General features: G+C 52.8%; 2 protein-coding genes across 9 annotated transcripts in view; both read left to right on the plus strand.

Moving 5' to 3' along the window:
- UPF1 (UPF1 RNA helicase and ATPase) overlaps positions 1-23,332 on the plus strand; it is a 222,477-nt gene that overhangs the window by 57,170 nt on the left and 141,975 nt on the right. The window lies entirely within an intron of this gene.
- The window catches only part of CRTC1 (CREB regulated transcription coactivator 1), a 77,125-nt gene continuing 61,925 nt past the window's right edge, over positions 8,133-23,332 (plus strand). For 4 of the 8 annotated variants that reach the window (XM_059160569.1, XM_059160570.1, XM_059160574.1 and 1 more), the window contains exon 1: positions 8,135-8,305. In XM_059160569.1, the coding sequence (XP_059016552.1) occupies positions 8,180-8,305 (126 nt within the window). In that variant the 5' untranslated portion in view covers positions 8,135-8,179. Of the gene's footprint in view, positions 8,306-23,332 lie in introns of all 8 variants that reach the window. The other 4 variants (XM_059160567.1, XM_059160571.1, XM_059160568.1 and 1 more) reach the window with 2 other exon arrangements.

Consider the following 23,332-nt stretch of genomic DNA (forward strand, 5'->3'; position numbering starts at 1 on the left):
CTGTGGGAAAACACTGTCTCCGGGGACGGTGGGATTCAGGCCCGCTAGAGGCAGGCCAAATGTGACTTCTGGGGCCTAGCAGCAAGAGAGGCCAAGGGGGCCTCTGGGGAGCTGTGTGAGGTGGGAATCTGCCCCGGACCTGGCCAGCTTGGAAACCTGCCCCTGGCTTTGTCTCCGAGAACGTAGCTCCTTCTCCTGTGTTCCCACAGGCCCTGGAGATTTTGCTTCTCATGGTGCAGACTCGGTGCATGGGTTTTATTAGGGGCATCTGGCCTTGGAGGCACGGTCCGAATGTTTACCACACAAGCGAGAGGTCCTGGGCTGGGGAGGTGGGAGCAGAGCTTCATCCACTCCATGGTCTGTGGGTACCATCTGCCTGTGGACCCCACAAGCAAGAGGGCCATGAAGCCATACTCCTGCCTACAGCAAGGCCCCAGCTTACATCTTGTGGCTGACCCTGGTTATTGCCATCCCGGCAGCCATTTCTCCTTCCTTGCCAATAGAGCCCTGATTTGGTGCCAGCAGCAGCGTGCCCAGCCTCGGGGGTTAATTTAGGATTTGGCTGAGCCATTCTTGGCAACTCCTTTTGCCGGGGTTGTTTTTGATTTGGGCGTTTCCCAGATCTGGCCAGCAAGCTTTAAGGGGAGGTCTGGGGTGGGGGTTTCTGGACAAGAGAGAGGCCTTATTGCCCCCTTCTCTCCCTTACTGCTTCCTGTGAGGACACGATGCCAGGAGCTTCTGCAGCCATCTTGTGGCCATGAGGAGCAAGTTAAGTGAGGTGTAGAGATGCCGCCTCCCAAAGCCCCAAAATCACAGGGCCACCTGTCCCACCCTGGAAACCTCTGACTGCCAGACTCCTTTTTATGGGAAATCACAATGCCTGTGTTGCTGAAGATACTAGTGGTCAGATATTCTGATACTTGTAACTCAGTTTCAAAATTATAAATGTAACATGCTGGGATTGCCCATCTTATATAAACCAGGGTTTTTATTGCAAGCAACAGAAACTGCCTCAGGCTGATTTAAATGGCAAAAATGTGCATTGGAAGGCTGTTCATTTCCTTACAAAAGAGGCAGGAAGGCTGGAAAACCAGGCTCAGAAAACAGTAGAAACGTAGGGGGCGAGGCAGCCAGGGCGATCAGCTGAAATCATGCCGGGGAACTGGTTGGCGTGGACACTTTTGCCATCACCATGGACTCCAGATGCCTCAATTAGCACTGCCACCTGCCCTTGGCACTCAGCCACAGCTTCCCCTAAAAACCAGATGCCCATTTCGATGCTGCTTCTTTGCACCACTTGCTCTGAGTGCAAATATCCTGTTGGCCTAGCCCACATCCTGTATCAATGCTGTAGCTGCCCAGAGAGTGGGGAAAAGGACGACCTAAAGTATGTTAGCTGCCACTACTGGGTAACAAACAGCCCCATGTCTCAATGGCATGCAAAAACGGATGTTTGTTTCTCATGTGTCTGTGACTGAGCTGGAGGGGGCTTGTTCTGGGCTGCCCTCGGCTGGGCATGCTCTCTACTCCGGGTGGAGTAGCCAGGAGTCTCAGACCCACCTGTCCCACAGCCTTGGACTAGCAGCTGGCCAGCATGCTCTACAGTGCTACCAGAGGACAAGTGGAATCACGTGAGTCTTCCAAGGTCCCAATTGGGAAACATGTGCTGTCTCTTCTGCCTGTATGCCTTTGGCCAAAGCAGATGACAGGGTCAAGTCCAGAATCAGGGCTGGGGACGTATCTTCAAACTTAAGAAGGTAGACCTGCATAGGAGTGTTGCAAAGGCCGGGACACAGGAACAAAGGGGGACAGAGGCCCATCATTTGATCAGTCATACCAGAGGCTTTGAGGCTTGTTAGTGGGGCCTATTTGACACTGTGAGGACTCCCCAGACTTGGAAGGGGACTCAGACACTGGGCCACCAAAAAGAAAAGCCAGCTCCATGACTCCTGCAGCCAATCTACCCCCTGGTGGCTGACCCCTTTTCTGTAATGTAGGTTGTGGCTCTAAGTGTCCTGGGCTTTTGGGCTGCAGGGAAGGGGTCTGTGTGGGGAGTTCAGTTGGAGCGTGTCCAAGTCTCAGGCAACACGGTGTCATTGGAATGCCTACCCCAGACATCCCCTCAGCATGGGTGGTTTCTAGGGAGCCAGTGGACTGTTGACTCTGCTCCTGTCCCGCCATCCCATAAAGCTGTTCCTTGGTTCCCTGTCCCCTTAGTTCCAGCTTCTTGTTACCCTCTTTGGCAGCCCCACCCTGTTCCCCCTTTAACCTACACTCAACCTGGGATGGGGGGATAAGGGGCCTCGGTCCTCAGCAAACCCCTTCCTATTCTATAGTAAAGGGTGCGTTCCATGCCTGGCCATTTCTGGCTTGCTTCAGGTTCTCCCCTTTTGCTTCGTAATCAAACCTGGCTCTTGCTTCGCCTTTTCAAAACTTTGACGAGGGCCTGGTTTGGAAGTCAAAGACGGGCCCTGGATGGTTTTCCTCTTTGCCTTCCCGCTCCAATGGCCCGAATTCACCTCTATGCAATGTGGGTACCCCGGATTGACTAAGATTCCATATAAGGCAGTGCAGAAAAGCAAGGCACGAAAACTAACATCTCGAGGTAGGGTTTTCTTCCCTAACAGTTATTGAATGCTTGCAAGGAAGCAGGCGCTGAGCTAAGTGCTTTACGTGCTTTATCTATTTAATCTTCCCAAGAGCCTGCAAGAAGGAGTACCACTGTTCTCATTTAATACCAGACATCCTGGCTCAGAGAGGTGAAGTCACTTTTCTTTTGTCACACAGGTGGAGAATTGGTAAGGGCGGGACCACAAAGGAATGCTCAGGAGTTTAGGTTTATTTTATTTTATTTTTTAGAAGATTTTATTTATTTATTTTAAAGATTTATTTGTCAAGGAGAGAGAGAGAGCATGCGCACAAGCAGGGGGAGCAGCAGACAGAGGAGAAGCAGGCTCCCCAACGAGTAGGGAACCCAACATGGGACTCAATCCCAGGACCCTGGGATCATGACCTGAGGTGAAGGCAGACGCCCAACCGAATGAGCCACACAGGCATCCCTAGGTTTATTTTATTATTATTATTTTAAAGATTTATTCAAGTAACATCCATGACCCCAAGACCAAGAGTCGTGTGCTCCTCTGACAGAGCCAGCCAGGTGGCCCAGGAGTTTAGGTTTTAATTTAGGATGTATTTAGAAGCTTTATGCTGAGGAGTGCAATAGTCTGGATGCAGAGGAAAGGCCTTCTAGGCAGGGAGAGAGCCTGTGGCTGAATGCAGCCAGGCTGGAGTTGTGGACACGAGAAAGGGAAGAGTGGGAGCTGATGCTGGGGAAGCTGGCCAGGAACAAAGGAAGCTAGGCAGAACTATGAAGCAGAGGATAGAAAACCGTATCCTGCATGCAGCAGAAAGTGGCTTAAAAGGACTCACTTCTTAGCTCACACTTGGATGTGCTATGTAATTAAAGTGGAACTAGTCAACAATTGGACCCTCTCAGACCCTTTGGGTCAGGATTGGCTGGAGAAGGACTCAGGACTGGGTGACCCTAGAGGGAGGAACACAGCTCTCCTTAGGGTTCGGGATGGACTTTCTGGACGTGGGGGCATTTGAGGTGGGTTTTGAGGGATGAATAGGAGTTTCCCAGGCAGAAAATTATTCACTTAACAAACACTTCCTAACTCTCCCTCTGTGCCTAGTTTTCTGTTAGCTCTGGGGACCCAGAAAAACAAAATGAATAGGCAAGTATAAAATGAGGCTTAGGGGCGCCTGTGTGGCGCAGTCGGGTTGAGCGTCCAACTCGTAATTTTGGCTCAGGTCATGATCTCATGGGTTGTGAGATCGAGCTCCTGTATCAGGCTCCGAGCTTAGCAGGGAGTCTTCTTGTGCGCTCTCTCTCTCTATCTCTCTCAAATAAATAAATCTATTTTTAAAAATGAGGCTTAAAGTACACAGAACCTTCAAGGGATAAAGAATAAGCCTTAAGACTAAGGAATTGGTATGTCTCTGTCCTTTGTGCCTCAGACAGGGAACTTAAGCCCAGGAATGTTTGGGTAGGGTGAACATACTTTCAGCTTCTGGTCTCAGTTGGTCTAGCAAGGTGCAGACAGGATCCTGGAAACAGCTGCCTTCAGAGAGTGGGATGTTCCCAGGTCATGAGACACACACAGGGACAGATTTCCGTTAGGCCCTCAGGGAGGGTCTCTCAGAAGAAAGACCTGAAAGATGAGAAGGTGGAGGGTGCCACGATGCAAAAGCAGTTAGCAGAGGCAGCAGTGCATGCTGAGATCTGGAGGTGGTACAGCAAGGAGGTTGGACTGGCTGGAATGAGAGGCCAGGGAGGCGGAAAGGGGATGAGGGCCTCCTGAGTTGACAGTAGAAGTGTGGATTTTTTCCTAAGTGTGATGGGGAGCACGAGATCCACCCTGATTTACAGAGACTATGGGCTGCTCCGAGAAGCCAGGCCAGGACACACTAGCGTTAGCAGCTTTCTTTGATGAGTGAAGAACCAAAAACAGTCAGGGTTGGGTTCTGCCCTGGTCACCAGACACTTCAGCCTCGCCTTCCTTGGGACTGGGGGTCAATGGAGCGGGAGGAGGGCTTGGGTCACTGTCCGGCCATTGCACAATAAGCAGGCTCACAGCTTCCTCTGACTCATCACCAGGGTTTAGGACAGATTGGGTTACTGCCTGGGTGTGGGGTGAATGGGGGTGAGTAGGGTGAGCATTGGCTCTTCACCTCTGCGCTGCAGGCATGGCCCAGTTCGGTGACCTGATAACCCCTGCTACTACCAAATCTTTTTTGTTTTCTCTGCCCAGAAACTGGCTTAGTGCAGGCATATGTAAGTGATAAGGGTAACCAGCAATTTCTGAGCACTTGTGAGCCAGGCACCTGACATGTATTAGCAGCATTTAAACCTTACAAAACCCAGTGTGGAGAAGGAAGCCAAGCTCTGCTGTCAGACCTGAGGTCTAGTCCTGGCTCTGGCACTTAACTTGGTACAGGCAGCTGCCATTCCTGCTCTGTCTCTATTTCCTCTCTAATCTTATAGGATGGTGGCTGGAACTGGAAGTCGTATTTGTAGAATGCCCAGCTCTGCACCTGACTCCCAGAAGCTGTGGTCTTAATGCTAGAGACAGAAAATAGATCTCAAGCCAACTCCAGCAAAAGAGAGAATAAATTATTGGCTCGTATAACTGAAAATCCAGGAGGGTTCAGCTTCAGGTATGGCTGGACCCAGGAGCTCAGTGTCTCTGTAACTTTGCTTCTTTCTCTCTGTGTACGGTCACACTCTTGGGACATCTCTCTTACCTAGTGACATCTGGCACTGCAAATTTGTGTTATCCTTCAAACCAGCCATCCAAGCAAAAAGGCGCTTCTCTTTCCAGTGGTTTAAGCAAAAATTCCAGAATTGCATCTCACTGGGCAAACAGAACCACATGCCTGCCCTAGCCAATCGTGAAAGCAAAGCAATGGGCCCTGATGATTGGTAAAGACTTTCAACTTGGGAAGGCGTGTTTGTGGGGAGAGAGGGTAATGAAGCCCATGCCATCTACATATCATGGACTGAAAATTGCAGAATGTTCCCTGAAGGGCAATTGGTTGTTGGCACCCAAAAGAGGAGGGCAGATGCTTGTTAGTCAAAAAGGTTAGAAGACCACAAAAGGGGGTACCTGGGTGGCTCAGTGGGTTAAAGCCTCTGCCTTCGGCTCAGGTCATGATCCCAGGGTTCTGGGATCGAGCCCCACATCTGGCTTTCTGCTTGGCGGGGAGCCTGCTTCCTCCTCTCTCTCTGCCTGCCTCTCTGCTTACTTGTGATCTCTGTCTGTCAAATAAATAAATAAAAATCTTAAAAAAAAAAAAGACCACAAAAGGACTCAAAACCATTAGAACAAAAAAGGATAAAGTAATAGTAGTGCCCAAGACAATCCAATTAAAAAATATATATATATACTTAATATGGACATTTCAGCAAATAGTTGTAAAGTGTGAATAAAAGCATGTTCAGAAAATACTGGTGATCCCTCTATGATCACCACCAGCAACCCCTCCAGCCATCCCTTACCCTAGTAAGAAGTATGTTTTTAAAAAATGAATCTATCTTTCTTTCCTTCCTTCTAGTGTGCTTTTTGTTTAATTAGAGGTTTTCCACTATTCCCTAGCTGCCCCTCTTGGCTCCCACCCTGTCTGTGCCTGGAAATCCCTGGAGCCTTCTGAAAATAAACCTTTGATATTGGTGGTCATGGTTCCTCCACTTGGGAAGGAACAGTTAGATGTGGGAGGGAACAGCTAGATGTCAGAAGTTTTTTATTTCCCCTGGTCAACCTCCTGCCACTGGGAAGACCCTGCTACCCTTTTCAGGGCTGGATCTAGTCTAGGTGGGGTTTCTGGACCTTTCCTATAGCACCCCATGGCAAACCTGTGGTCCTTCTGCCTTAAGGATCCAGAAAATAGAAACTGGTCAAGTAAGGTGATGGGGAAAGCAAGGTGTTAAAGATGATGCCTGGGATTTGGGACCGTGGGGGCTGCTGACAAGGTTCAGGCCTCAGCTCAAATACCACCCCCCCCCCCACTTCCCTGACAGTAGTGGCCCTGAGCCTCCCTCCCTATCATCGATGTCCTGCCAGTCCAGGGGCATCTGGGTGGCTCAGTTGGTTAAGCATCTGCCTTTGGCTCAGGTCATGATCCTGGGATCCTGGGATCAATCCCCACATCAGGTTCCTTGCTAAGCAGGGAGCCTGCTTCTCCCTCTTCCTCTGCTGCTCCCCCTGCTTGTACTCTGTCAAATAAATAAAATCTTAAAAAAATAAACTGCCAGTCATTACTAGTTTTCTTTCTTTTTTTTTTTTTTTTAAAGATTTTATTTATTTATTTGACAGAGAGAGATCACAGGTAGGTAGAGAGACTGGCAGAGAGAGAGAGAGAGAGAGAGAGAGAGCGAGCGGGAAGCAGGCTCCCTGCTGAGCAGAGAGCCCGATGTGGGACTCGATCCTAGGACCCTGAGATCATGACCTGAGCCGAAGGCAGCGGCTTAACCCACTGAGCCACCCAGGCGCCCCCTAGTTTTCTTTCTAAAAAATATTTTATTTATTTGACACACACAAAGATACACACACAGCATAGGCAGAGGGGGAAGCAGGCAGAAGAGGAGGGAGAAGCAGTCTCCGGCTCTAGGGAGCGTGATGTGGGCCTTGATCAGAGGAACCTGGGATCATGACCTGAGCCAAAGGCAGAGGCTTAACCTACTGAGCCACGCAGGTGCCCCTAGTTTTACTTTCTTTTTTCTTTTTTTTTTTTTTTTTAAGATTTTATTTATTTATTTGACAGAGAGAGATCACAAGTAGGCAGAGAGGCAGGCAGAGAGAGAGAGAAGGAAGCAGGCTCCCGGCTGAGCAGAGAGCCCGATGCGGGGCTCGATCCCAGGACCCTGGGATCATGACCTGAGCCGAAGGCAGCGGCTTAACCCACTGAGCCACCCAGGCGCCCCTAGTTTTACTTTCCACATCACAATTATTTCCATCAGAAATGTTCTTGGGTCATTTTTTGGTTGGTTGTGTTTGTCCCCCTCCCTAACTGCGCACCCCGTCAGGTCAGGGAGCACGTCTGCTTGCTCACGCCTTTCCCCCACTGTGCCTGGCACATACAGGCGCTCAATAAATATGGTTGAATGAATGAATGCATGAATGAGCATCTCCCTGAAATGGTCTCAAAGCTAAACTAGTCCGAGCCCCAGCTCAGCATCGGGGTGCTACCTGTCCTTGTGGGTTGCTGGCCCCATCCTTGTAAATTGGAAGGTTTTGGGTCCGGCGGTCTCCTTGGGGGCTCCAGCGTCCCAGCCCGCCCGCGAACCACGTTTGCCCAACAGCCGGGCGGCCGCTGTCCAGCGGGCCAGGAGTCTACTCACTACGCATGTGCTTAAACCCTAGTCTTTTTTTTCCAGCCTCTCCTCAACCCCGCCTCTTCTGTTGTACCCCAGCGCGCCGCTAGGGCGTGCGCATGCGCTGTCGCCCCCGCGCCGCGCGCCCCTCCCGTACGCCTGCGCCGCACTCACGAACACCAAGGCGCCTGCGCACTGCCCGCCGCCCGCGGGCCCGGCCGGCGCTTGCGCGGTGGCACTGGCGAGTGGGGGGGGGTGTGAGGAGGTGGAGGAGGAGGAGGAGGAGGAGGAGGTGGCGGCGAGAAGATGGCGACTTCGAACAATCCGCGGAAATTCAGCGAGAAGATCGCGCTGCACAACCAGAAGCAGGCAGAGGAGACAGCGGCCTTCGAGGAGGTCATGAAGGACCTGAGCCTGACGCGGGCCGCGCGGGTAAGGGGGCTGTCTGCCCCGACCCTTCGGGGCCGGGAAGGAAGGGAGGGAGGGGGCGCGTGTCCGGCGTGTGCACGGGGCGGGGGGCGCGCGGCGGGGGCGGGGCGCGCGCGGCTGGGCGGGGCTTGGCACAGCCTGAGGGTACAGGTGTCCCTCCGCCCCGGGCATCGTGGGCGGGACAGGTGCCCCCCACATCACCGATATCTGAAAGGGTTCAGGTGCCCCCACATCATTGCTACCTGGAGGCTGGGATAGGTGTCACTATATCATTATTATTTGGAGCGGACAGTGGCCTCTACCTCATTACTATCTGGAGGGAGTAGGTGCCACCACATCCTTGTTACCTGAGGAGGGACAGGTGTCCCTACATCCTTGCTACCTGAGGGGGTCAGATGCCTCCATTATCAGTGCTACTAGGGGAGACAGGATGGCACCGTGAGGTGTATGAACTGGGAGCTGCTTGCAAGCATCATTGTTACCTGGGCAGGGGGCTATAGATGTTCCCACATCGTTGGTACCTAATGCGGGGAAAGTGTCCCCACATCATTGCGACCTGAGGGGAACAGCTGTCCTCACATCATTGCTACCTGAAGGGACGGGTGTCTCTACATCTTTGTCACCTGTACCTCCACTCCCTGGGTGTTAGAGGAAGGATAGGTATCTTCATTTGTAATCTGTAGACTTGAGGTAGGGTAGGTATTTCTCCCTTTCGGATTATCTGAAGGAAAGTTTTGGTGCCCTCTTCTGTGGGGACCTGAGGGTGGTCAGGAAGACAGATTGTGCTCATCCTGGAGCTTGGAGTGGAGACAGCTACCCCTTCCCCATGTAGCCCATATGGTGGGGACCAGGTTGTGTTCCTCCCACTGAGACAAGGGACAGCTGGCCACGGATGGCTCCTGGCCGCTCAGGACCAGAGTGGAGGGACAGTTCTTCCTCAAGTTGCTTGCTGTGTTTGGCGTGCAGGGGCAGACCCAGTTACCTGCTCATCTCACCTGGGAAGCTACTGTGGGCCCTGAGAGGAGTTGGAAGCTTGGCTCTTCTCCTGGGCCCAGCTCTCTGGCCACATGAGTCCACTGAGGTCCCAAGCTCCTCAGTACTCTCTTTTGTCAAGTCTGTCTAGCAGGTCCTTCCTTGTGTGTCAAAGAGAAGAGCATGCTTTGCGCAGGTGACAGTAAGTCTCTGCTGCATTCCTGCAGAGTGGTGAGACCCTCCCTGCTGTCCTGCATCCTGAGGTCTTGGGAAGGGTTTGAATGGGAGCTGCAGACACCCATATGTCTGGTTTCTGGATTTGGCCTCTGATCCGACTGTCCCAGGCCGATGTACCTCTGTGACATGAGCCTCAGTCTCTGATTCTTCAGGTGGAATTTTCCAGTCATATTCTTTTCTAATTAGCACCTAGTTTCTCTGTGAGATCATGACCACATAGGCTAGAATCTGTATCTTCATTTCTGTGGATTTATTTTGTTCATATTGATGGGGTGCTTACCATTGACCAGGTACTTGCCCCAGCAGCTTATGTTCTTGGTTAGCATGTAGAGGAAGAGATGGCCGGTAAATGAATCAATGAAAGCAAGCAAGCACCTTGAGTGTCCCCATAAGTCAGCGCTGTGGAGGGCAAGAATGTCCACTTTATCTTGTCTCATGCAGTCAATGTATGTAGTATGACAGGAAGAAGAGGGTCATACTAGGTTGATGGCTGTTTTCATGACTGGAGGTCTGGTTTCTGCATTGAGGTTGGAAATGTATTACTGTTTTTTAAAAGGTTTCATTAAAATAACAGCTTTATTGAGATCTAGTTTGTGTACTGTAAAATTCACCTGTTGAAAGTGTAAAAATTAGTGGTTTTTAGTGTATTTTAAGACTTGTGCAAGTATCACCAGTGTCTAATTCCAGAACACTGTCATCACCCTCGAAATAAATCCCATCCTCATGTGCAGTCACTCCCCATTCCTCCTTCCCTCAGCCTCTGGCAACCACCAATCTGCTTTCTGTCTTTATGGATTTACCTATTCTGGACATTTCATATACATGGGATCCTACAACATGTGGCCTTTTCTGTCTGGCTTCTCTTCACTCAGCATAATATTTTTCAGGTTCATCCACATTGGAGCGGGTATCAGAGAACTTCATTGCTTTTGATGGCCAAGTAATACTCCCTTGAACGCAGGGAGCACATTTGCTTACGTGTCATCTATTGATGGTGTTAGAAAAGATTTGTAAGATATGTGGACAGTCATTCTTTTGGTCCTGGTAACCATTTTTTGTCTCTTTCCTCCCTGTCACCTTCCTTTACACTGGGAGTTGGGCGTGAGCCCTGGGCAGAGGTGAGCTAACACGGGATCTTGTGAGACAGAGCAGTATTCTGTACTAGGGGGTGATTCTGTCCTGCAGGGACATTAGGCAGTGTCTGGAGACATTTTGGTTGTCTTGTCTGGGGGTGGGGTGCTCCTGGCATCTGGTGGGTAGAGAATAGGGATGCTGCTCAACACCCCACAATTCCCGGATGGCCCCTACCGCAGAGAAGGATGTGGGCCCAAATGTCAGCAGTGCTGAGGCTAAAAACCCTTCAGTTTGGAGGAAATGTTGGGGGTGCGGGGATACAAGCTTTGCACCTGGGCAGCTAGAGTTCAAAGCTCTGCACTCACCTGGATGGCTGGGCCATCTTGGATTGGCTGGTGGCTTTTCCCACACCTGGTAGCAGGATGGGCAAGCTCTCTCCAGGCCCTTTGGGCTGTTGCGTGTGATGAGTGGCACATCCGCAGTGCCTGGTGCGGGGGAGAGAATCCACGGGATGCAGGCTCCCCTCCCGCCCTCCTGTGGGTGCAGCCTTCCCCTGTGATAGACGCCAGAGTGTTGCCCATACCTGAGAACAGGTGGGATGCGACTGGTTCTGTACCTCCTCCTTCCCCTGAATTCTTTAGGACAGCATGCCTGAGTGTCAATCTATAGTCCTGGGTGGTGATAGGCATGCCATTACCACGTGAAAGCCAGCGGTAGTGCAGCCTGATGCAAAAATCCGTCCTGTGACCTTACCCAGGGGCAGGGACCCTAAGGACCAGGTCAGGTGTGTGGATGAGTTGTGATGTCAGTGAGACCACTTTGAGGTTGCAGGGTAGAAGGGTCAGTGCGGGAGTATTACATTCTTGTCCTCAGACTTGGGGGGGCGGCCGGAGGTGCAGGGAGGGCTGTGGTGCTCTGCTGTGTGACTTTGGGCAGGTCTTGCAAGCTCTCTGGGCTTTAGCATCTTGACCTGCAAGGTGGGGCAGCACATATCAGGGACTGGCCAGGGACCATGTTGGGTGCTGGGGAAACAGCAGCATTAGAGGCACGTGAGGGCCTTGGTCTTGGGGAGCCAGGGTGGTTTTAGGGGGGACAGGAGAGAATTGCTGCAAATGAATAAAATGGATGTTCTCAGAAGCGACAGAGTGACATGTGGGGACTGGCCGGGGTGGAAGGTTGACACCCCGACAGTGAGATGCAGCCACCCAACATGGGGGAAAAATGTCCCAGGTGAGGGACAGGCAGGCACAGAGGCCCTAAAGTGGGAAAGGCTTGGCGAGATTGAGGACAGATCAGAAGACAGTGAGGCTGGCACGTAGAGAGAGTGAGAGTCAAGGTGAGGTTGGCGTGGCTTGGCGAGCCCTGGATTTCATCGAGGGAAGGGCCCCGGGAAGGTTTGTGATGGTGAATGGCTTGATCTTTTGCTTTATTGAGATATATTTCCCCATATAGTCAGTTTGTGCACCGAAAGTGTACCATTCAGTGGTTTTTAGCATGTCCACAGAGGTGTATAACCATCACCAGTCAACTTTGAAGTGCTTCCATCACTCCGAAAGGAGGCCCCCATGCCCTCTCCCCCCGCCCTGGGCACCCACTCATCTGTTTTCTGTCTCTGGATTTGTGCATTCCGGGCATTTTAAATATGTGGAATCGTGAACCACGAGGCCTCTTGTGGCTGGCTTCTCACTCAGCACGAGGTCTTTGAGGTCCATCCACACTGTAGGGTGTGTCAGGCCTTCATTCTTTGTAAAAGTAAATTGTGGTAAAACATATAGATCATAAAATTTACCACCTTCGGGGCGCCTGGGTGGCTCAGTGAGTTAAGCCGCTGCCTTCGGCTCAGGTCATGATCCCAGGGTCCTGGGATTGAGCCCCGCATCGGGCTCTCTGCTCAGCGGGGAGCCTGCTTCCTCCTCTCCCCCTCCTGCCTCTCTGCCTACTTGTGATCTCTCTCTGTCAAATAAATAAATAAAATCTTAAAAAAAAAAAAATTCACCACCTTTACTGTTTTTAAGTGGATAGTTCCGTGGCAATGAGTACATTCACGGTGCTGGGCACATGCGTCATTTCCTGTTTAAGGCTGCATATTACTGCTTTTTGTGGCCCTGCCATGTTCCTTATACGCGTTTATCCACCAGTGGACGTTTGGGTTGTTTCCACCTTTGAGCATTGTGATTGTGACTATCCCTGCCACAGACTTCCGCGCCCGGGAGCTTGTGTGGCTGCAGCCCTTCTTCTCCCTTGAGTGTGGACCAGGGAGCGGAGGTCACATGACAGGTGCCAGGTCATAGGGTCACTGTCCATTTAACCATCTGAGGACTCTTCATGTCTCACGAAGGTGGCTATGGGCCGAACGGGACAGGGGTAAGAGGGAAAGCAGGCAGACAGCGAGAGGCTGCTGTGGCACCCAGGTTTGGGATCGGGGAGCAGGCTTGAACAGGGAGGTGTTTGTGGTGGAAACAAGGGTCAGGGGCTTTGGGTGATATTTCGGCAGCAGAGCCGCCCGGATGTGCAGGTAGATCTCCTGTAGGGGAGTGAGGGGAAGGAGTATGGGGTGTGTCACCTGCCTGGTGGGGGCTCAGGACACAGCAGGCTCTGTGTGTGACCGATCACTAAGCATTACAGGGAGTGGCCCCTGGGCCAGAAAAAGCCCACACGCAGAGCAAAGCAGTCCGTGGTGGCCCCGCTGGGGCTGCCAGTTATGGCTGCACTGAAGGAGGGTGTTCTCCCGGCCCTACCCTGCTACGGGGGTGGCTCTGCACAGGCTGGAGGAAAACGGGTCCCTGGGCGGCAGGCAGAGCGCAGCGGTGGCTCGGGTTCGCTGAGCGTGAAGGCCGCCCCCAGTCCTGGCCCCAGTCCTGGCTTTGGCACTGTTTGCCTCTGTGCCGGCTGCTTCAAGTGTCTGGTGCCATCTGCAGCCTCAACACACACGCACGCAGGGCTCCCCGAGCTGCTCTGTTTGAGAGGCTGGAGTGAGCCATCTCCCGCCCCCAGAAAGCCCCAGCAGGCTCAGTGCTCTCCAGGTTGTGAGCTGCACGCCGAGGATCGGGTTGAATAGAATGGGGGCCTCTCAAGAGATTTGTCCGTGTCCAGACCCCCAGAAACTGTGGCTATGACATTTAGAAAAGATGTCTCTGTAGATGAAATTCGGGTAAGGATCTTGGGATGAGTTCATCCTGGATTTATGGTGGTCCTGAATCTTGTGACTGGTGTTCTCGTAAAAAGTGGACACATAGGCACGCTCAGGAGAAGGCCACATGATGGTGATGATGGAGGCAGAGACCAGAGTGATGCTCCCATGAGCCAAGGATGCCAGGAGCCCGCAGAAGCTGGAAGAGACCAAAAAAGATCCTCCCCTAGAGCCTTGGGAGGAATGCGGCCCTGCCCAGATCTGGATTTGAGAAGTCTGGTCTCCAGAACTGTGACAGAATAAAGTCCTTTTGTTTTATATTGCTCAGTTTGTGGTCCTTTGTGACGGTGGCCCCAGGTTGCTCTCTCGCTGGGCTAAGGCAGAGTCTGGGTGCCTTGTTGAAACCATCTCAGGACAGTGGGCCTCGGGCTTATCTGCAGATGCACACATCTGTCCTTCTCTGGGCTGGTCATACAGGTCGTGTGGCCTTTACCATTGAGGCCTAGAGGGGACCCTTCATTCATCTATTGTCAGGAACTGGGGACCCTCACCCCATTGCTGGCCAAGGGTGATTAAGCCAGAGGGATGATTCTAGGAGCAAGGCCCAGGGGCGAGATGAAGGTTTATCCTAAGGCAGTGGGTCAAGTTAGCCCTCTTGGTTCCTGATCCCTGCCTGGCACCATGTGCCTTTCACTAAGTCCCCTGATTCTTTTTTTTTTTTTTTTTTTTTAAAGATTTTATTTATTTATTTGACAGAGATCATAAGTAGGCAGAGAGGCAGGCAGAGAAAGGAGGAAGCAGGTTCCCTGCTGAGCAGAGAGCCCGATGTGGCTCGATCCCAGGACCCTGGGATCATGACCGAGCTGAAGGCAGAGGCTTTAACCCACTGAGCCATCCAGGTGCCCCAGTCTCCTGATTCTTGATGCCCAGCCCCCCTCATAGAGGAAGTGTTGTCTTCCTCACCATACAGATGGGGAAACTGAGGCCTAGAGTGGTATCCTAGCTGTGAAGAGATAGAGTTGGTGCTCAGCCCCAAGACCATCACACACAATGTGTCTAAAACAAGGACTTAAAACCACAGACTGGAACCTTCTGTTGCTTGCCAGAGCACATGTGGTCTCACTTGGGCCTTGATTTCTCTGAGATGTGGTTGTTTCTGCCGCTAAGCGCATGTTCGTGCTATGACCCAGGCATACATATTTCTTGCCATTGACTATTGTTGTCGCAGAGGTGGTGGCTCTGGGGTGCATCACATGCCCCTTCGTGTGTGGCTCTTCTCCCTCTGAAAGTCACTGCCTAGATCAGACTGGGTGTTCCAGTTCTCCACAGCCCGCAAGAGACAAGCTCCTAAGGTGTTGTTTGGAAGGAGGCTTTGCATGGGAGTCCCAGCACTTTCCCAGCCTTTCCATGCATGCTTCCCACAGGTGACTTTTGAGTGTCCCCCACCAGCCTGAGGTCCTATGCAGAGAACCCCTCCCAAAGCTCACACCTAGTCCCAGACACCCCTGGTTCCATATACACTACAGCTCCAGGAAGGCCTCCTGGATTCCTCAGAGCAGGTGGGCCCCACCTCTGCGCACTGCCTAGTGAAACCATATTCAGGGCAGTTCCTGTCCTGAGCATGTCCCCATGATGTGAAAACAGGGGCTCAAGCAAACACTTGCTGGGCGAGGTTCAGGGGCAGTGGGCTGAGAGACAGGCATGGGAACAGAGGGCTTAGTCCTGAAGATGCCTTCTCACTTTTTTGACTGTGACCCAGGTGACAGGGTTAGAAATTACTATTTCATGGCATCCAAGCACCCAGCAACAAACATGAAATAGAAATAACTTTCTCCAAGGAGTCCTGCCTCCCCATCCGTGGGGGGAAATTTGATAAAATCCGTTCCCTTCTGTGTAACATAGAATGCTAGTGGGAACTCACTGAATTGATTTCTAACCCCACTAATCCGGAGTTGAGTGACTATTCTTGTTTTTGTAAATAAAGCTTTATTAGAATGTGGCCATGCCCGTTCGTTTATGCCTTATCTATGGCAGAGTTGAGTCATTTTGACAGAGACCACATGGCCTGCAGAGGCTAAAATATTTCCCATCTGGAGATTTGTGGAAGGTTTGCGGGCACCAGGACAATGGGTCTGGCCCACAGCTTGAGACCTTCTGACTTAGAGCAACAGGGAAGGTTGGGAAGATGGTGGGTGGTGGTTCTGTCACTTTGGGGGCCTCTAAACCACCTGTGAGATAAAGGATGCAAACTCCTGGGCTCACCCACGATTCTGCTTCTGCAGATCCAGATCCGGGGGGAGCCTGAATTCTGAGTGGGGGCTCGAAGAGCCTGCCACACAGGCCTTGCTGGCAGTCCTCTGCCCTGTGGTCACCAGGGCTGTGCCACGCAGAGGGAGAGTGTCGGCCTTGGTTGGGGGTGTGAACCAGCTGCCTGGCCCTTGCTTGGTGGCACAGTGGTATTTGTCGGTCAGTAGAGCCAAGGAAGGTGTTCCACTGTCACTGGTCCTAAAGCTGGCCCGGGGGGACAGTGCAAGGTGACTCTTGTCTTTGGTTTGGACCTTTTGGTCCTGGTTGGGATTAATTAGATTTCTCTGGGTTAGAGCTGGGCCATTGCAAGAGCTGTGGAAGGGTGCACATCAGTGCTTTTCTTTCTTCTTTCTTTCTTTCTTTCTTTCTTTCTTTCTTTCTTTTTTTTTTTTTTTTTTAAAAGATTTCATTTATTTATTTAAACAGAGAGCGAGAGAGCATGGGCAAAAGCAGGGGGAATAGCAGGCAGAGCACACAGAGGGAGAAGCAGGCTCCCTCTTGAGTGAGGATCCCGATGTGGGACTCGATCCTAGGACCCTAGGATCATGACCTGAGCTGAAGGCAGCTGCTTAACCAACTGAACCACCCAGGTGTTCCCACATCAGCCCTTTTCTGCTGCTTTTCTGTGCTGGGGGCTTTTTGGTCTTAGCTCAGGGGTCTGGAGCTCCTTCTGGTGCTGTTCCATGAGACGAGGTACAGGTACCTCAGTGGTCAGGATTAAGAGACCGTGGTGCTGGTGATTTCTTTTTAAATGGGACCCTCTGGAAAATGCCATGCTGATGTCAGGGGTGGGATCCCTGGGGAGAGACTGGCCTGAACGCAGTACCAGGGAAGCATCAGAGACAAATGGCACAGGGAGGGCTCACCCCGGCCTGTTCTGCCTCCAGGGGCTTTTGGCAACATTGGGGACATTTGAGGTTGTCCTGACTTGGGCTGGGAGGATGCTGTTGGCTTGTGGGGGGTGGAGTCTGGAGATGCTGCTCAGCACTCCGCAGTACCCTGGACAGTCCCAACCCAGAGAAGGATGCAGCCCCAGGCATCTGTGGTGCCCAGGTTGGGCAACCCTGCTCTTGCAGCCCCCAGTGTGCTGGGATTGTGCAGGTGCGGAGGGGCCGGGTCGAGGCCCCACATCCAGAAACTACAAGTGTGAAGCCTAGTGACAGGTAATAACACTCCTGGGCAGCTGATGGTCTTCTCCCTGGTTTATAGAGGGGGAAACTGAGGCTTGGGGAATGTCACAGCACTAGAGACAGGTGAGCTGGGATTTGACCTGAGTCTTCTGTGTGTTTTCGCTCTTCTCATGCTGCTCTGGGACTTTGTCAGCTGGTCAGGGTGGAGCAGAGCCTGCCGGGCTCCTGAAACCCTGCGCTTGGGGAGCATAGGCAGCATAGGCAGCATGGGCAGAGCAGCTGGGAGGGAGGCGGGGCAGGTGGTGGAGGACCCTGGGCCAGACCCTGTGTGTGGGCCATGGGGAGCCATGGAATGTTCTAGCAGGATGGTAACATGAGTGACACAAAGATGCAGGGAGAGGCAGGAGCCAGACTTGCTAGAGCCTGTGTCCATATGCCCAGTGGGTTGTTGTAGTAACCCATGAGGAAGCCTGCTGCTTCTCCTGTTGCACAGATGAGAAACGAGTGGGAGGAGTGATTGGCTCCCTGTGCAGAGGGGCTCCCTTTGAACCCATGTCTGAATCCGGGGCTCATATTTCTCTTCATGTAGGTGCAGAGGACCCTGTTGTATGCTGAACTTCCATTCACATCCATCTGTTGAGGATCATGGAGGTTATCCCTGGTTTTTCGCAAACCAGACAATTGTTAACATTTGTCCCCATGGATGCATGCACCCAGCATGGCCCCACCTGTGTGTCCTTTTGCCCCATGGCGGGGAGGGGGCATAGAGCAGCTTGGGGTGGGCAGTGGGGCAAAGAGAGGGCTGATTTGAGATACTTAGCTGTTAATGATGACAGAGTTAATCAGGAGGTGAGAGGAAGGAGGGCAGGGTGGAGGATCTCTGGCTGTGGTGGGGGAACCAGAGAGAAAGGGGTGCGGGGGAGAGTCCCGCTGGGCCTTGGAGCCTGTGGGATGGAATGGCCCCTGGTCCTGGCTGGGCTGTTTCTGACTCCCTGCCCTGCCTCCTGCTACCACATCCAGCCCCATCCTGGGGCAGAGGTGGGTGGCTTGCCCTGGCTGGGTGTGGCCCGGTGCTGCTAGCTGGATGGGGGTCCAGGTGCACAAACAAGGAAGCCACGGCCTGCCTTTTGAGCCAAGGACACAGAGAGAGTCCATATTTATTTGCCAAATGGAAAGGGAGTGCAGAAAGTCTGGGGGGATTCTGTAGCAACTGTGCCCCCCCCCCCAGGGCCACGGCTGCTGGCCTTCTCCTTGCTTCCTTGCAGGTGAGTTTAGACCTGGCTGAGCTTTCTCTGTGCTCTGCTCCCTCTCTGTGAAGCAGGGGTTCCAGTGGTCTTGGTCTGGTCGGACTGAGATCAGATTTAGGTTATTGCAGGTGGCACATCCAGAATGGGGCCAGCAGGGAGATGCTCACTGCGTGGTCGCTGCTGCTGCTGAGATTCTGGAGGTGTGTGCACAGTGAACACATGGTGGCGCTCAGTGGGCACTCCTCTGATAGGCACACTGTGTGTGTGTGTGCTTAGCGGGTGCTCGGTAGCTCTTGGCAGCAGGCACACGGTGCACTGCGGGTGAGCACACAGCTTACAGTCAGCAGGCAGTTAGCCTGCATACAGTGTGTACTCAGCAAGCATTCAGCAGGCACACAGTGTGTACTCGGCAAGCGTTCGGCAGGTGTGCAGAGTGTACTCGGCAGGTGTTCGGTAGGCTCAGCATGTACTCGGCAGGCGCCCGGCAGGCACCCGGCAGGCACTCAGAGTGTACTCAGCAGGCGTCCGGCAGGTGCGCAGAGCCTATTCGGCAGGCTTTCGGCAGGTGCGCAGAGTGTACTCGCAAACACTTGGAAGGCGCAGTGTGTACTCGGCAAGCGTTGGGCGGGAGCGCAGCGTGTACTCGGCAAGCGTTCGGCGGGAGCGCAGCGTGTACTCGGCAAGCGTTCGGCGGGAGCGCAGCGTGTACTCGGCAAGCGTTGGGCAGGCGCGCAGCGTGTACTCAGCATTCGGCAGGCATGCAGAGTGTACTCGGCAAGCGTCTGGCGGGCGTGCAGCGTGTACTCGGCAAGCATTGGGCAGGCACGCAGAGTGTACTCAGCAAGCATTCAACAGGTGTGCAGAGTGTACTTGGAACGCAATCGGCAGGCGCGCAAAGTATGCTCAGCATTCGGCAGGCGCAGCGCGTACTGGGCAAGCGTATGGCAGGCGCGCCGCAGCGCGTACTGGGCAAGCGTCTGGCAGATGTGCAGCGTGTACTCGGCAAGCAATCAGCAGGGCCGCAGAGTATACTCTGCATCCGGCAGGCAGAGCGTGTGCTAGGCAAGCGTCCGGCTGGTGCACAGTGTGTACTCTGCAAGCGTCCGGCAGGCGCACAGCATGTACTCGGCAAGCATTTGGCAGACATTTGGCAGGCACACAGGATATACTCAGCAGACACACAGTAGGCGCATAGTGGGCATTCAGCAGGTGCTAAGCAGACACTGAACTGAGACCTCCCTGAAGGCCGGCCTGTCTCCAGTTCATTCTGGAATTGCTCAGGTGCAAGTGTCCTTTAAAAGGGCCAGTTTCCCATCACACAGTCAGGCTTCCCCATCTTATGTAGCAGGAGTGTGATGTGTGTTCCTCTTCACCGTCTGGGAACACATCCACGGTGCTGAGGGGCCAGGAGCCTGGTGGGGTGCATGGTGGTCTTACTGGAGCTTCAGTTTGGCTGAACAACTTCAGGGAGAAAGTGTGAGTATTGACCAGGCATGGTATGTTATGGCATGGACTGCAGACCCATATGGGCTTGGGGCCAGTGGCCCTGGGGCAGCGGTGGTGCCCTGGGATGGAGAGTAAGAAGCATCAGGATTGTCCAGTGAGGTCTCCCTGCAGTGACCAGAATTTGGACTGGAAAGTCCATTTGTTCAGTCAGAATTTACTTATTTTTAGGAATTTTATTAATTTGAGAGAGAGAGCACACACATGAGTGAGAGGCAGAGGGACAGGCAGAAGGAGAAGCAGACTTCCTGCTGAGTAGGGAGCCTGATGTGGGGCTTGATCCCAGGATCCTGAGATCATCATTCAGTATTTATTGAGCACCTACCCTGTGCTTTGTCCTGGAAAGGCCTTGCAGAACAAGTCAAAGGAAACAGTGGCCAGCTGGTCCTCAGCCCTGAAGTCATGGCTCTAAGAGAGTGAAATGGGATGGGGACCTTTTGGGGGAGGTGACGTTTGGGCTGAACCCAGGAGATGAGGATGAGCCATGGAGATTAAGAGTGTGAAGCTTGTCATGGGGGAGAGCCTGACCTGACCGAGCTCAGTGAATGGATTGCTCCTGGGCCCTGGTCAGTGATCAGGGTCTGGTAGTGGGCTGCTCTGGGAAGGTTTTAAGCAGGGCTCTGATACAAGATGTCGGTTTAGCAAAGATCCTTCTGGCCATATGGGTGGTTCAGGGGACCCAAGAGGGGGCTGGGATAGGGGTCTCCCCCCCCCCCACCCCGAGATCATGGGCGTTGAATTCATTACAGACCAGGACTTGCTGACCTGGGAGATGTTCTTTCATCCTAGAATCAGGAATCTGATTCTCCAGGAAGGTGATGGGAGCAGTTTATATTATATAGTTTCGATTTTGTGCTCTGGTGGCTCCTGGGCTGAGGAAAGGCATTTTTTTTTTTTTAAGATTTTATTTATTTATCAGAGAGAGAGAGGGTGAGAGAGCAAGCACAGGCAGACAGAATGGCAGGCAGAGGCAGAGGGAGAAGCAGGCTCGCTGCCGAGCAAGGAGCCCGATGTGGGACTCGATCCCAGGACGCTGGGATCATGACCTGAGCCGAAGGCAGCTGCTTAACCAACTGAGCCACCCAGGCGTCCCAGGAAAGGCATTTTTGCAGTCGAGACCTGGAGTCCGAATTTCATACGCGAAATTCCTCTTTGTCTTGTGGTCCCAACCTGACACCCCACTGGTCACAGTGTTTTCCCCCAAAAGGGGGTGTGTGGCATCTGTCCAGAGGAGTGAGTCTCTGCTTTGAAGGACAGATTCCTGTCAGCTGTTCAGTGGACCAGCACCCATTCCCAGCCACAGCCTCAGAGCTCTGTGGTCCCTCCCTGACTGCCCAGGACTCCCCTGTCAAGCGGTGGAGTCCCCTGAGAACTCCCGAAGCTGCCTTCCCTGCCTGCTGGGCTTGCAGGGGAGCTCTGTGCCACACCTTTTTTTTTTTTTTTTAATTAAAAAAAAAAAAGAAATTATGTTTTAAAACTTCGATGAAAGTTGAAAACAAAACCCAAAGCACTTCCCCTTTCTTCTGTGCATCTGACACAGCTCACCTGGGCGCAGAGGGTGGGTGGGTGCGTGCCAGCTGGTCATTTGCCTGGAAATCTCAGGGAGGAAGTGTCGGCCCAGCCAGGCACAGTGCCCGGGGCTGGCTCTGCAGGGCCAACCAGTCCTCGGGCTGGGGGGCTGGATAGCCGGGGACAGGGGGAAGCAGAGCACGTCCCAGCCTGGCTAAAAAGCGTCTCTTGGTAAGTTCAGTGGTTCTCAAGGAACTGAAGGAGCAGGCTCCTGTGGCCGTCTTCTGTGGGTCCTTGTGCACCTGTGAGCAGCGTGCTTCCTCAGTCCCTTCTGTCCTCCCAGGCAGGCAGGGTTTGATAGCTGTAATTAGGACGGGAGTGGCTCATTAAATCATCACAGAATCAATGTGGAGCCCAGGGAGTGATTTGTAGGCCCAGCAGCCTCAGTCTTTGCCTGCAGGTGGCGAGGAGATGCTAATTCCCTCACTGCTGGCTCAGCACATGCAGGGGTGGGGGAAGCCCTGGGAGTCCACAGCCGGGCCCTGCTGGGGGCCACTTGTGCCCTAAGAGCCTGCCCATGGCCCTGCCCTGTCACCCCAGTGGCTGGCCAAGTGGCTTCCTCTGGCTCCAGCCCTGCCTCTGCGGACTTCCCTCAAATGACTACACTTCTCAGTGCCTCAGTTTCCCATCAGTAGAGTTGCACAGCTTAGGACATGCCTACACCAAGTGCTTGACTCCTTGCCTAGCTGGCATCAGGGTGCTCTGTGGGGCATTGTGAGGGCAGGGTCTTACCCTTTGGACCCATATGCCGTGGCTTGACATGTGACAGATTCCACGACGTGGCTTAGGAACCATTTGCTTGGTTTCATTTGGGGGCTGGGCAGTGAGTGTATTCATTTCTCTTCATTTTTTTCTTTTTTCCTTTCCTTTTTTAAAAGATTTTTATTTATTTATTAGAGAGAGCGTGCACAAGAGTTGGGAGAGGGGCAGAGGGAAAAGCAGACTCCCTGCAGAGCAAGGATCCCGATGTGGGACTCCATCCGAGGACCCTGGGATCATGACCTGAGCCGAAGGCAGACGCTCAACTGACTGAGCCACCCAGGCACGCCATTCATTTTTCCTTTTGAGATAGTTTTCGATTTCAGAGAGGAGTACAGACCGTGTCCATACCTCCTCACTCCCGCCCTTGAACATGTCACGTGACCAGCATGGGCTGGTCAAACGAGGACAGTGGTGGCACTCTTCTATTGACTAGGCTCCGGACTGCGTTTGGATTTCCCCCAGACGTCCCACAGTGACTTTTCTCTGGCCCAGGATCCCATCCAGGCTCCCGTGTCATGTTTGGTCATCATGTCTCCTTGGTCTCCAACCCACGACCATTGCTCAGGGTTTCCGTGTCACCCGTGACCTTCCATCCCTGGATGAGAACTGCTCAATCTCTTTGTTGTTCAGGGTGGTTTGTCTGATGTTTTCTTGCAATTGAGCTTAGGTGGTATGTTTTGGGCAGGAATCCCACAGTGCTAATTTTCTTTTTATATTTTTCCTTTCCTCAAATTGTGGTAAAAAATGTACATAAAATTTATCATCTTACTCATTTTTTTTAAAAAGATTTTATTTATTTATTTGACAGAGACACAGCAAGAGAGGGAACACAAGGGGGAGTGGCAGAGGGACAAGCAGGCTTCCCGCTGAGCAAGGAGACTGATGTGGGGCTCGATCTCAGGACCCTGGGATCATGACCTGAACTGAAGGCAAACACTTAACAACTAAGCCACCCAGGCGCCCCTTACTCGTTTTTAAATGTGTGGTTTGGGGCACCTGGGTGGCTCAATTGGTTAAGCATCCAGCTCTTGATTTTGGCTCGGGTCATGATCTTAGGGTTGTGAGGTCGAGCCCTACGTTGGGCTCTGTGCTCCGTGGG

The sequence above is a fragment of the Mustela lutreola genome, chromosome 2, assembly GCF_030435805.1.
Source record: "Mustela lutreola isolate mMusLut2 chromosome 2, mMusLut2.pri, whole genome shotgun sequence".
In the NCBI taxonomy this organism is placed as follows: Eukaryota; Metazoa; Chordata; class Mammalia; order Carnivora; family Mustelidae; genus Mustela; species Mustela lutreola.